Source organism: Ovis aries, chromosome 13 (assembly GCF_016772045.2).
Source record: "Ovis aries strain OAR_USU_Benz2616 breed Rambouillet chromosome 13, ARS-UI_Ramb_v3.0, whole genome shotgun sequence".
Lineage (NCBI taxonomy): Eukaryota > Metazoa > Chordata > Mammalia > Artiodactyla > Bovidae > Ovis > Ovis aries.
This window is the reverse complement of record NC_056066.1, coordinates 57,339,153-57,353,033: the sequence shown is the minus strand read 5'-3', so window position 1 is coordinate 57,353,033 and position 13,881 is coordinate 57,339,153. Positions and strand designations below refer to the sequence as shown.

The 13,881-nt window shown below is 46.9% G+C and overlaps 1 protein-coding gene across 1 annotated transcript in view; it reads right to left on the bottom strand.

The window, feature by feature from the left end:
• Positions 1-519: 519 nt before the first annotated feature.
• LOC132657540 (piezo-type mechanosensitive ion channel component 2-like) overlaps positions 520-13,881 on the bottom strand; it is a 57,739-nt gene continuing 44,377 nt past the window's right edge. Inside the window, 5 exon segments of the mRNA XM_060396843.1 lie at positions 520-1,334; positions 1,741-1,978; positions 2,871-2,950; positions 3,571-3,687; positions 4,847-4,874. Of these exon segments, the coding sequence (XP_060252826.1) occupies positions 986-1,334; positions 1,741-1,978; positions 2,871-2,950; positions 3,571-3,687; positions 4,847-4,874 (812 nt within the window). The 3' untranslated portion in view covers positions 520-985.

The window sequence follows — 13,881 nt, the reverse complement described above, 5'->3', positions numbered from 1 at the left end:
TGTGGGTCTGAGGCTCCAGGTGCCACCATCTCCTCCCAAACCAGCACCCAACTTTGAGGTGAAATTTGCCAACCTCACTGCTGCAGATGAGAGCCTGGGGCTAGCTGGGCTCTGAGGTTTCGAGTGCAGGCTCTGGAGGGCGGACACCTCGGACTTTCCCACGACCCGCGGTCTGCAGGGAGGGTGTCCTGATCCCCAAGCAGGGCACAAGGCAAGTGTTACACAGGGTCAACTGAAAGCCCCTTGGGCAGGATCCTAGGAGCTGAAGGGCATAGCCTGGCCAGGTGTCAGGGAGAACCCCAGCCTGGGCCCCACAGAAGAGGTCCAGGACTCAGGCTCCACCTGGCATAGAGCCGGCACCTCCTCTGCAGGCGACGGGAGGGCGAGAACATGCCTGCAGGCCACACATCTCCTGGCTGTGTCTGGGCTCCTTGAACTTGCACCCCTGCCCAAGGCTCCCTAAACTTCAGGTCCCTTCCCCTGCCCTGAAATCAAGGTGACTCTTTCTGGGCATGATCCCAAGCATGTATTTATTAACTGCCTGCTGTGTGCACAGCCCCAGGCTGGGGCTGGAAGAGGCAGGCGGCAGTCCCAGGGCCTCCGCCCCGTCTGGGAAAGCCCTGGCCCGACGTGTTAAATTGCAGTAATCGTGGTCACGAGGCGGTCAGTGGGCTCAGGGAGGCACGGGGCCCGGAGGGGCCAGGAGCCTTCATGGGTCATTAGCATGCTTAATGGCCTTGGTGTTGGCAGCTCAATCCAGCTTCTCCCTGAGAAGCCCTGAAGGAGCCAGAGGTCACTGAGGTGGCCCAGCTCCTTCTCCTGGCAGCTGGCACTGTCCACACCCCCTGCAGGGGCTACAGGGATCCGGGGGACTGAGTGTCCCTTGTGCGGGCACAAAGGGGGCCTCAGGCCTGGGGACCCAGCTGGGCAGCAGCTGCAGGCCGAGGGCCTGGCATTGGAGGGAAGCAAGGCTGAGGCAAAGACCCTACTTCTCTGAGGCTAAAGGGCTTGAGGACACGACGGCTGCTTCCAGACACTCCACTGAAGCCCCAGCAACAGGGTCGGCGGGGGGCAGGCAGGGAGTGGGTGGGCGCTGGCACCTCCACTTGATCATGGTCTCAGGTGAGCGGTACAGGAAGGTGAGTCTGGAGAATAGCTCCTGCTCCAGCTGCAGCTCACCCAGCTCACGGACCAGGAAGATGTCCGTGCAGAGACCCAGCATGCGGTCCACATCAGGCAGCTGGTCATACATGATGGAGTGGGCAATGCTGAGGAAGTGGTCTCGGATGAACTTGGCTGCAACCATCACCACCAACACGTAGAGCCCAACAATGCTGGGGGGATGACGGGGCTTCAGCACTGCTGTCCCAGGAGAGGAGAGCACAGCCCTTACTCAGCCTGGTGGGATAGAAGTGCAAGTGCTGACCACTTGCAGCTTTCACGACCTCTTGTGGGTGGGGCTGGGGTTCCAGTCCCAACCTGGGGTTGGAGGGCCAGGTGACACGTGACTCTACAGACAGGAATGAGGAATGGGACAATGGGAATGCCCATTTCTGCTAGCAGCTTGTATGACAGTAAGTCACCATCCTGGTATATTTCTGGGGCCAAGGGAAGAGGGACTTGTGCTCCCCCCACCAACCCCCCGTCCCAGGCAGTTCTGGTTAGCAGGGGCAAGAAGGGGCGGAAAGTTCTGAAGCCTCTGGGCCGCAAGGCAGGTTCTTGGGGCCGGGGGAGCCTTACCCATATCCTGCCAGGAAGCCCAGGCTCCGGGGGCTGACTTTGTCATTAAAGATGACGAGCTCCAGGTCCTGACTGAAGCCCTGGCTCTGGTCACAGCCTGGCCGCCACTCCTGGACCACCCACCATTCGGCTGCTGGGCTGGCCATGGGGGCCTCCACTGGCCTCAGCTGCTGCAGCTGGATGGTGGCATTGCGGAAGAAGGCCAGGCAGTCCACGTTCCGTGGCCTATGGGAGTGGGCTGTGTAGGAGAGGCAGTGTCAGGCCCTGGGGATGCCTGCAGGCTGGGAAGACCCCATGTCACCCATGGCGACCACGTCAGGGGACTTGCCTCCAAGGGGCTGGGATGGATGCTGATTGAGCAAAACCTCTGACGCTCTCCCGCCCTCCCTGCAGGCAATGCAACCTCTGCTTAGACGCAGCCTGGCCCCTTGCCCCCAACGCACCCCTTCTTCCTGCCTTATTCAGGGGCCCTCATCTGGAGGCCCCCTCCCCAGCAGCACCTCCTGAGGAGCCAGCATTCAAGGTCTCCCTGGGAGGGTCAGCCTGGTCCCCTGGTGCACACTGATGCCCCTCCCTCAAGGGACTCTGCCCCCACAGCCTTCCCCCACCCCATGAGCACATCCGTCACCCCAGCAGCCCCTCCCGCAGTCCACACTGGTTGAGCTGGAATTTGCTGCTGAGATGCTCTGCCCAGAACCTCTGTTCGTACTGTTCCCGGGTGAATTGATTTCAGCGGTTTTGTTTATTTGTTTGTTCTTTAACAAAAGGTTGTTTTGGTTTGAGATTCAGCAAAAACACACGCCGCCTTCTGCTTCCTCTCCATTCAGGATTCAGTAAATTAGCTGTTTTCCAGTCGGCTTCGAGGCCTCGCCTCAAATGAGCCTCCAGCGAGATAATGCATTTAAAAGCCCTTGGAAAAGTACCAGGTCCCACGCACATTGGAGACAGTGTCGACCTGCCAGCGGCTGGCTCAGCCCTGCACCCCAGCCAGGCAGGCTCACGGGGGGCCCTGCTTAGGCCCACCTGCAGGGCTCAGAACGGGGTGGCGGGGGGGGGGGGAGCTGCCCTCCCCCGCCTTCCCTGGCAGCACCATCTGGGGGCAGGGATGCAAGGTGGGGGTCGGTCCTTACCAACTTCTAACCAGTGGGCCATTTTCACTTCAGTCCCCTCTGTGGTCCTCAGGGCTTTGGGAATAAGGCCAGGGAGCATTCTTCAGGCAGGAAAACAAAGTCAAAAAAACTCAGAGGTCTGGTTTACATTCACCTACATTTAGTGCAATTCAAACATGGTGAGGGGGGCTGCTATCTGAAAGCATGTCTTCCTATTGGCTGCGTGGGGAACTCTGTGGCTCAGACACCTCCTCCTCCCCCTCCCCTGAGTCAACTTACTTCCCCCAACTCTATGACCTTGGGCTTTTTTATCATGCCTGACTCCCCCGCCTTGCTAACAGGTTGGGTGAGTTTCTGTGGCGTCCACAAAGTTGGTCCAGTGGGGGGACCACAGGAAGCCAGCTTCCTCTCCCAAAAGTATTTATTAAGCACCACTTGTATGCACCCCTGAGAAGCTCAGTCTTTTCCTGACTGACAAGCCAGAGCCAGCTTGTGGGAGGGGGCTGGGCTGCATGAGTCCAGAAGAGGCCTCCAGGCCAACCCCAAACACTCTGCTTCCTTGTACCATCCATGGAGATGTCATTAGCGACTAATAGACTAGCGTTTTGTAAGCAATTTGCCTCGTGCACGGCAAATTATCTTGTTCCCACCCAGGGGTGCAGAAGCTAGTGTGTGTGTGCACACACGTGTGTGTGTGTGTATGCACAGAGGGGACACCTACACAGGCTCTTTCCGGACGAGGCTGAGTGTGTACACCAGTTGGTCCTGTATCTCCACGTCTGTATAAAACACCATGTGTTTGCCAGATGCTTCCACATTCTTGACCAGAGACCCATTCCTGAGGGTGGAGGGAAAGGAGACAGGAGGCTGAGAAACAAACTGGTGGGCATGTGGGGCAGCTTCCCTCCAGCCCAGCTGCCTGTGCTCCCCATTAACATGCGCTGAGTGACCCCTCTCCCGCCACTAAGATGCATTGAGTAACCACCGTGTTCATCTCAGGCCCTGAAGCCAGAGGAGAGGGTGACAAAGGGCCCTGCCATTGGGGAGTCTGGGGTCTTCATCAGGCAACACCCGCCCCCCACCCTCTGTGCATCCATCTTCCATCTGGGCATCACCCGGCCCTGGACTTGCACCTGGGCGGGCACCGTGGCTCTGCACAGCTGAGCATCACTGAAGGCCCAGGAGGCTGGCAGGTATCAGGCTCACGTCCTCCTGCTCCCTCTGCCCAGAGGCTGCTGGGAAGATGCCAGGTGGGCACTCTATGCAGGACAGTGGACATGGCCAGGCTGCCTGCCTCGGCCCCTCGCTGGCCCCTAAGCCTTGGTTTCCACTTTGTCTGAAGGCGGGGGAGGCAGAAGCAGAGCAGGTGCTCTGAAATGAGGGTTTCCTGGCATTTAGACCACAGGAGGTGGCCTGGCCACATTTTACAAGACGCGAATGTCCTCAGCAGAAGGACCCCATCACATGTGGGAGCTGCTATCCTCCGGGCCCAGAGCAAGAGACAGCACAGAACTCAGATGCCCTGCGTCCCTCCCTCTAGCCAGCCGTCCTGGGAGCCCTGGGGAGAAGGTTCTGAGTGCAGGGCCCTCCAGCCTCAGCTCTTGGGGGTGCATGAGGGAGTTGTCAGCAAGCAAGCAAACACGCCTTGGGTTGGACCTGGTGAGCACAGTCCCGCAGGCCTGCTGGGCCCCAAGGAAGCCGTCATTTCCTCCTGTGAATGGAAGACAAGGCAGCCCCACTTCCTCCCCAGTTCTGGTAAGGAAATGTGCTATAAATAATCAGCCCACAGATGAGAGTCATGGCAGAGGGGATGGTCCAGCTCAGAGAGGGGTCTGAGGAGAGGGCCACGTGGGAAGGCTTGCCCAGAGGAAGTGCTGTCTGAGCTGAGATTGCAAGGATGAGTGAGCGTGAGATGGTGCAGACGATGGAGGAAACCAATTTCAGGCAGAGGGAATGGCCTGTGCAAAGCTCCTCGGGTGGCCAAGGCCGTGACAAACCAGAGGCACAAGAAGGAGGCCAGTGAGGCTGGAAAGGAGAGAGGGGTATGGGCATGAGGGTGGGGCTGGGATGTGAGCAGGACAGCTTTGTGGGCCACAGGCGGGAGCCAAGTTTTTATTCTAAGCACAAGGGGAGCTGTGGATGAGTTTCATGCAGACTGCGAAGTGACTTAGCAGCAGCAGCAGAGGCAGGTTGAACCTTTGGGACAGTCCTCTGCTGCACATCACCAGATACCTGCCCCCTGCCTCCCACGTGCAAAGGGAACCCACTTCAACACCCAGGGGTGGCTGGGGTCATCCAGGCTGCAGTGAAGTTCACTGTTTAAGAACGGCCGGTGAGAACCAGCATCATAGAGCCTACGGTCCTAAGAGCTGTTCGCCGCCTCTGCAGTCATGGACGCCTGTTCCAGTCCCGTGCACGGCATGAGTGGGACAGGCTTAGAGGCCTTGCCATTTCCTTGTCATGCGACCTGACCCCAGTGTCCTAATGGGCCACACTTGAGTCCCTCCATTGGTGAAAAACAGAACAGGGTCCAACATTCATCTTGAGAGGGTCAAATGGTGTCATGAAAGACCCACGGTGGGCAAGTCTAAACTTTAACAAAGAGGAAAGACAGCTGTTTGAAGATACTGGAGGATGACAAACAATGAGAAGTCCCTCAAGCCTGGGGGTGGCAGGAATTCCACCAGACAGCCACTGTCTTGTGGGCAGGGGTGCATGAGAGGAGCTCGGGGTCATGGTGATGGGGCTTCGGGGGGAGGGAGGGCTGGGTGTTCTGCCTGGAAAGAAGCAAAAGGCCCATGTTTAAGCCAGCCTCCCCAAGGGGGTCTGATACACGTTTCCAACCACCATGAAGGAGGGGAACTGGATTCACCCTCCTGCCCTAAGCAAGTAAGAAAAGCAGACAGATGTGCCAAAAGCAACTCTTTTCCGACACTAGAAACCGGGTGCATGAGAGGACTATCCTGGGGTGGGTGGGGGTGGGGCAAATGCGATGAGCAGCGCAGATGCCCCAGCTGATGGCCCAGAGTACCCCTCACCCCCGGCTGCATCACATCCCACAGGACCCCAGTCAGAGGGGGCCCCCTGAGCGGCAGGGGGACAGAGCTCAGGATTCGGGTAGGCTGAGGTGACCAGGGTTGCCAGGTGGACACCTGGAAAGCAGAGAAGTGCCCACAGAGAGAGAACTGCAGAGTCCAGCAGAGGTTCCCCGAGGCAGCAGCTGAGTCCTGCAGGGCCTATGGCTGGAGGGACAGGGGTGCCCGTGGGAGCACAGGTGCACAGGCTCCCGTCCCAGGGCCAGGGACTTCGGGAGGTCCTCAGAGCTGAGGCCTAAGACACCAGCACTCAAGTCCACGCTGACCTCCAAGAGGGATGCACGTGGGCATTGGAAAATAGCGCCACTGGAGCTTGGCAGGCTGAATGGGCAGGAGCCCCCACCCACAGAAAGAGATAGAACTTGCTGCTAAAGGTCTCCCGCATTCCAGGCAGATTCTTTACCAGCTGAGCCACAAGGGAAGAGCAGAAAAAGGATAGGGGAGGGGGAAATGGAAAAAAAGAAGGAAGCCCGCATTCTCCAGGGCGTTTTTAACAGGATCCAGTCTTCTCACATAACACAAACAAACAAGATGTCCAGAATAAAAATCCCACGTTACTGAGCACGCCAAGAACCAGGAGCATCTGATCGAATCTCGAGGGAAAGACCATCAAAAGATGACAACCCTGAGACGACCCAGTTGCTGGGATTATCAGACAAGGCCTGAGAAGCGGCTGTGCTAGTTATCCTCTCTGAGGTAAAGCCGGACAGGCTCGAAATGAATGGAAAAAACAGAAGTTTTGGCAAAGAGAGACAAACTATAACGAAGAATCACTAAATGTGATGCGGTTTTGTATCCTGGATTGAATTTTGGAAATCTACTCCCCCGTCCCCAGCAAAAAAAAAGACATTCATGTAAAAACTGGTGAAATCTGAGTACAGTCTGGAGTTTAGCTTAATAATGTACCCACGTTGGTATCTTAGTTTTGACAAACATGCCACGTGGCAATGAAAAATGTTAACATTAGGGAAAATTGTTGTTGCTCAGTCGCTCAGTCATGGCCAACTCTTTGCGACCCCATAGACTGCAGCATGCCAGGTTTTTCCTGTCCTTCACCACGTCCCTGAGAAGAAATAGAGTAGCCCTTATAGTCAACAAAAGAATCCGAAATGCAGTACTTGGGTTCAGTCTCAAAAATGCCAAAAAACTAGGTGAGGGGTATTTGTAAACACCATCTATTATCTTCACAGCCTCCTGTAAATGTAAAATTTTATTAAAGGAAACAATTATTTAAAAAGAAATAAAACTTTTAGATCTGAGAAGCAAAGTAGAAGATATAAACATTTCACTGAATAGGCTAAGAGAAGAACGAAGATGACAGAGGACAGAGTCAGTAAACTTTAAAACAGATCGATGGAAATGATCTAATCTTAGAACCGAAAGACAGGGTTTTAAAAAATGAGGGCCTCAGGGACTTGTTAGTCAATATTGTAAGACCTAATATGTCATTGAAATTCCTAATAGAGGAAGAGACAGGGTCAGGAAAAAAGTTTTTTTTAACTACTTTAGGAAAATATGACTGGCATAAAACTTTATAGATAGCTAATGCAGCAAATTATAGATTTAATCGTAATTTACATTACAAATTATAGATAATTGTGTCTAGGGCTAACAACATGCCCTGGGATACCATCATCACTATCAGATCACTATCAATGCTATAACCTTACCCATCACCTTGCAAAGAAGCCTTCTGCTTCTGGTTGTTTTGTTTTTTCTTTTGTGGTAGGAACTTTTAACATAAGATCTACCCTCGTCACTATTTTTTTTTAAAGTATACAATTTGTGCTTTTTAAAGCATATAAGGACTTCCCTTGAAGTCCAGTGGTTAACTCTGTGCTTCCAACGCAGAGGATGCAGGTTCAATCCCTGGTTGGGGAACTAAGATCCCACATGCCATGTGGCATGGCCAAAAAAATAAAGCATACGATACAGTATTGTTAATCCTAGGCCCTGTGTTTTACAGTAGATCTCCAGAACTTATGTATTTTGAGTGGCCAAACATTCGCAATTTCCACTGGAATCCAAGCAAAACAATTTTTTCAAAGAATAATGGCTAAACTTTCCCAAATATGTCAAAAGACATAAATTTTACAGGTTCAAAAGGCTTTAAGACCTCCAAACAGGATAAACTCCAAGAAAACCACACCCAGACACATCAGAATCAAGTGATTGAAAGCCACAGATAAAGATTGAAAGCAGACAGAGAAAAATGATGCCTTCCCTGAAGGTGAGTAACGCCTGGAGACCATTCAGCAGAAACAATGGTGGTCAGACGACAAGGAAATAATACAGCATCCTTGAAAATTCACAACAAAGGAACTGTCAGCTCAGAATTCTAAATCCAGCAAAAATATTTTTCTTAAGAGTGAAGGCAAAATAGAGACCTAGTCAGAAGGAGGAAAAAAAAAAAAAACGGAAAGAATTCATCACCAACAGACTTGCTCAAAAAGAAATCTGGAAGAGTGTTCTCCAGGCAAAGGGGAAATGATATCAGAGGAAAACTCAGAACATCAGGAATGGAGGAAGCGCAACAGAACAGATAGACATCTGGGTAAATATAATGGACACGTTTCTTCTCTTGAGTACTTCTAAAAATGTATGACTTTACAAAGCAATCTTGGTGACACTGTCCGGGAGATTCAATGTATGTAGATGTAAGATATGTAATATTTAGAAGGTGAAGTATAGGATCGAGATGATAAAGATGATTATAAGATTTCTATATTTTACATACAGTAGTAACATATTAACACTGAACAGATGGTGAAAAGTTGGAGAGATAAATATTATCTAAAGCAACAACTCAAAAGTAACATAGAAATACAGCCAAAAATCAAATAGACAAAATAAATGGAATACTAAAAATAAAGGGTTTCAAGTAATTCAAAAGAAGTCAGAAAAGGGAACAGAGAAAAAAAATGAGAAAGATAGAGAAATAATAAAATGGTAGGCCTAAATCCAACTGTAGCAATAATTGCATTAAACCTGAATGGTTCAAATACAGCAATTAAAAACAGAAATTGGATTGGGGGAAGAAATGATCCAATTAGACGTTGTCTCTAAGAAATGCATCTTGAATTTAACCAACAAACTTGCTCACAGGACAAATCCCGCGAATGACCTATTTTAGAGAATAGTTTTTACAATTGCTGAGGGTTGTGAAGCAGAGGAGGAAGAAAAGGAGAGAGAGGCCATATGTGGTCACAAAGGCTAAGATATTCACTTACTAGCCCTTTACAGAAAAAGATTGCTGGCTGCTCACACTAAAAGTAAAAGGATGGGGGAAAAAATACACAGTTAACACAAATCAAAGCTGAAAAGGAGTACCCTGGATAAAGACTTCACCTTCGAGTGCAGGGGCGGGCAGGTTCAATCCCTGGTTGGGGAGCTCAGATCCCACACGTCCCATAGTCAGAAAACCGAAACATAAAACAAGGAGTGTTGTAACAAATTCAATACAGATTTAAAAATGATCCACATAACAACAAATCTTAAACAAACAAACAACAACAACAAAAAAAACCAGAAATGGCTATATTAAATAAGACAAAGAAGACTTCAGTAGGAAAAAAACTATCAGGCATAGATAGGACCATTACATAAGGAGAAGAATTTACCAAAAAGATATAACAATCCCAAATATGAGTGCCCCAGCGGCCAGGGACCAAACTCTACAAGATAAAACCTGATTGAAGAAGAAGTAGACAAACCCACAGTTATATCTGGAAACCTCATCACCACTTTCTCAGCAATCAGCAGAATAAGCAGACAGAAAATCAGCAAAGATATAGAAGAGCTGAACAACACCATCAGCTTGACTTAGTTGGCATTTATAGACCTCTTCAGCCAATGGTAACAGAACATTGATTCTTTTCAAATGTAAGTGGAACATTCACCAAAATGAAGAACATTCTGGGCCATTAAAAAGTTAACAACCTGAAAGGAATTAAAATTATACAGTGTATTTTCTCAGACCATGACGGACTTAAACTAGAAATCAATAACAGATATCTGGAAAATCCACAGATATTTTTAAATTAAGCAACCCATTTCTAAATCACAGAGAGGTCAGAGAGGAAGTATCAAATAAACAATCTAGAAATCCACTTTAGAAACAAAGAGTAAATTAAACCCAAAGAAAGCAGAAGGAATGAAACAATAAAGAGCAGAAATTAGTATAACTGAAAATAGAGAAAATAATTTTTAAAAGTTAGTTATTTAAAAAACCTATATACTTGACAAAACTCTAGGCAGACTGACCAAAATAAACAGAGAAAAGACACAAATTATAAATATCAGAAATGGAAAATGGACTATCATGACAGAAGCTACAGAAATTAAAAAGATGTTATGATGAGACTTCCCTGATGGTCCAGTGGCTAAGACTCTGTGCTCCCAATGCAGGAGGCCTGGGTTCAATCCCCGGTCAGGCAACTAGATCCCACATGCTGCAACTAAGACCCCCCTGCCGCCCAACCCCCACCCCCCGCAACACATACACACAAGGATGCTAAGGTGATCCCTATGACATAAATTCAACAATTTAGATGAAATGGACAAATTATTGGAAGACACAAAACACCAAAACTCAAGGAAGAGATAACCTAAATATGCCTAAACTTACTAAAGAAATTGAATTCTTACCTTAAAATCTTCCAACAAAGAAAACTTGGCCCGGATTGTTTCCAAGGCAAGTTCTACCAAACATTTTATGAGGTAATAATACCGATAATGCCCAGGCTCTTCCAGAAAACAGGTAAAGAGAGCACGCTTTTGAACTCACTTTATGAGGCCAGCATTCCCCTGATATCAAAACTAAAGACATCAGATGACATGCCATACCCATGTTCACAGCAGCATTATTTGCAATAACCAAAGGTGAACACAGAGCAAGTGTCCATCACAGATGACTTGATAAACCGCATCATGTTCAATAGGAAAAGACTGTAAGATTTCCCTCTGAGATCAGAAACAAGGAAAGGACAAGCCATTTTCACCACTTCTATTCAACATAGTACAGAAAGTTCTAGCCCAAGCAATTAGGAAAGAAAAAGAAAAGACTTCCAAATTGGAAGGAAGAAGTAAACTTATATTTGTTCACAGATTTGCTCATCTCGTATGTAAAATATTCTCAAGATTCCACAAAACAATTATTGGAACCAATGAGTGAACTCCACAGAGTAGTGGGGTTTAGAGTCAAGACACAAAAAGCAGTTGCATCCTATACACTAATAGTGAACAAAGAAGAAATTTTAAAAATAATTTCATTTATAATAGTGCCAAAAAGGATAAAATATTTTGGAGTTAAATAAGCCAAAGAGAAGGATGGTACAATGAAAGCCACAAAATGAAAGGAATTCAGGAAGACATAAGTGAAGGGAAACACATCCCATGCTCACAGGCTGGAAGACTGAATATTGTTACAATGTCAATGCCACCTTAAACAACCTATAGAGTCAATAGAGTCACAGTGGATCCAAAACCCCAATATCATTTTTTGCAGAAATGGAAAAACCCATTCTAAAATTCATATGGAATCTCACAGGCCCTCCCAAATAGCCAAAACAATCTTGAAAAAGGAGAAGAAAAACAGAAGACTCATACTTCCTGATTCAACATTTCCTACAAAACTCTAGTAATTTAAACAATGTGGTATTGGCATGAAAACAGACATATAGACCAATGGATTGGATTGCATCACAGACTCAATGGACATGAGTTTGGGCCAACTCTGGGAGATAGTGAAGGACAGGGAAGCCTGGTGTGCTGCAGTCCATGGGATTGCAAAGAGTCAGACATGGTTTAGTGACTGAACAACAACACAAACTCATGCATACATGGTCAAATGACTTTCGATGAAGATGTCAAAACTGTTCAATGGGGAAAGGACAGTCTTTCAACAAAGGATGCTGGGAAAACTGGACACTCACACGCAAAAGAATGACGTTGAACCCTAATCTAAAAACATGTCCACCAACTAACTCAAAAGACTTAAAGCAAGACTTCAAATTATAACATTCTTAATGGAAAACACTGGGCCAAACTTCATGATATTAGATGTGGCAATAATTCCTTGGGCATGGCACCAAAGACACATGCAACAAAAACATTTCATTAACATTTTAAAAGCATGCGCCTCAACTGACACCATCCACAGAATAAAAGAGCAACTCATAGAATGGAGAAAATATTGCAAATTGTATAACTGATAAGGAATTAATATCCAGAAAACAGAGAGAATTTATAAAACTTACCAAAACACCCCAAACAATTCGATTTTTTAAAAATTGGGCAAGGGATTTGAACAGATATTTCTCAAAAGAAGATAAATGAATGACCAATAAGCATATAAAAAGATTCTCAATCTCAATAATTATTTGAAAAACGCTATCAAAACTGCAAGGAACTAACTACCCTAATACCCATTAGGATGCGGTGTTTAGTGGCGTCCAACTCTTTGTGACCCCTTGGACTGTAGCACGCCAGGCTCCTCAGTCTGTGGGGATTCTCTAGGCAAGAATACTGGAGTGGGCTGCCATGCCCTCCTCCAGGGGATCTTCCCAACCCAGGGATCAAACCCAGGTCTCACACTTTGCAGGCGGATTCTTTACCAGCTGAACTACCAGGGAAGCCTCCCATTAGGATGACTAGTAAAAAAAAAAAAAATCAGAAAGTAATACTATTGGTGTGAACGTAAAGACATTGGAACTCTAGTGCACTGTTGGTGGGAATGTAAAAGGATACAACCTCTGTACATAACATTTTGGTGATTCCTGAAAATTTTTTAAATAGAATCACCCTATGAACCAGCAATTCCACTTCTAGGTTTATACCCAAAGAAATTGAAAACAGTGTCTCAGAGAGATTGTATAAACATGTCACTAGCAGCATTATTCACAAAACGTGGAGGCAACCCACATGTCCATCAATGGATGAACAGATAAGCAAGATGTGGTATATACATATGCTAGACTTATTCAGCTTTAAAAAGGCAGGAAATTCTGATACCTGCTACAACATGAATGAATCTTGGGACCATTATGCCAAATAAAATAATCTATTTACAAAAACACTGTATGATCCCACCTACATGTGAGGTTTTTAGAGTAGTCAAAGTCACAGAGACAGAAATAGTGCTAATTGCTAGATGCTGGGAAAAGGGAAGAATGCAGAGTTAATGCTTAAGGGGGACAGAGTTTCAGGTTTACAAGATAGAAAGAGTCCGAGAGATGGATGGTGGTGATGGCAATGAGTAATGAATGTAGTTAAAGACCACTGAAAATAGCTGGAGTGATTAGATGGTAAATTTTAGGCCTGTTTTACCAAAACAAAAAAATTAGGGGAAAAGTAATGCCTATTATAATCCCTGGAACAGACATTAAAAATGAAGCATAAAGATGCATATTTGAAAAGAAAATAAGGAATTAAAATGGAATATTAAAAATACAAAAAAGAATTTCTGTTAATCCAAGAGAAGGCAAAAAGCAGAAGAAAAAAAGATTAAAAACAAATAGCAAAATGATAGGGTTAAGTTTTCTTACTTGCAAGAAACATCACCAGAGACAAAAAGGAACATTTCATAATGATAAAACATTTCATAACAATAATGAAAATATCTCACAGTCCATCAAGAAAACGTGACAACCATAAATGTATATGTGTCTTAAAGCTGAAGTTTCAAAATGCATGACATAAAAACTTGATAGAATCAAAGGGATAGAAAATTCCATAATCATAGATGGATTCTAACACTTGCTTTCTGAAATCGACAGTAAAACTGGGAACCCTCAAAATTAAATATACAAAAGATTTCAACATTATCGACTATTTTTCCTTATGATATAGCCAGTACACCATACCTAGCAGCTACAGAATATAGATTCCTTCATGTAAACATATAATATGTATCCAGATAGACCATGTGCTGGGTCATA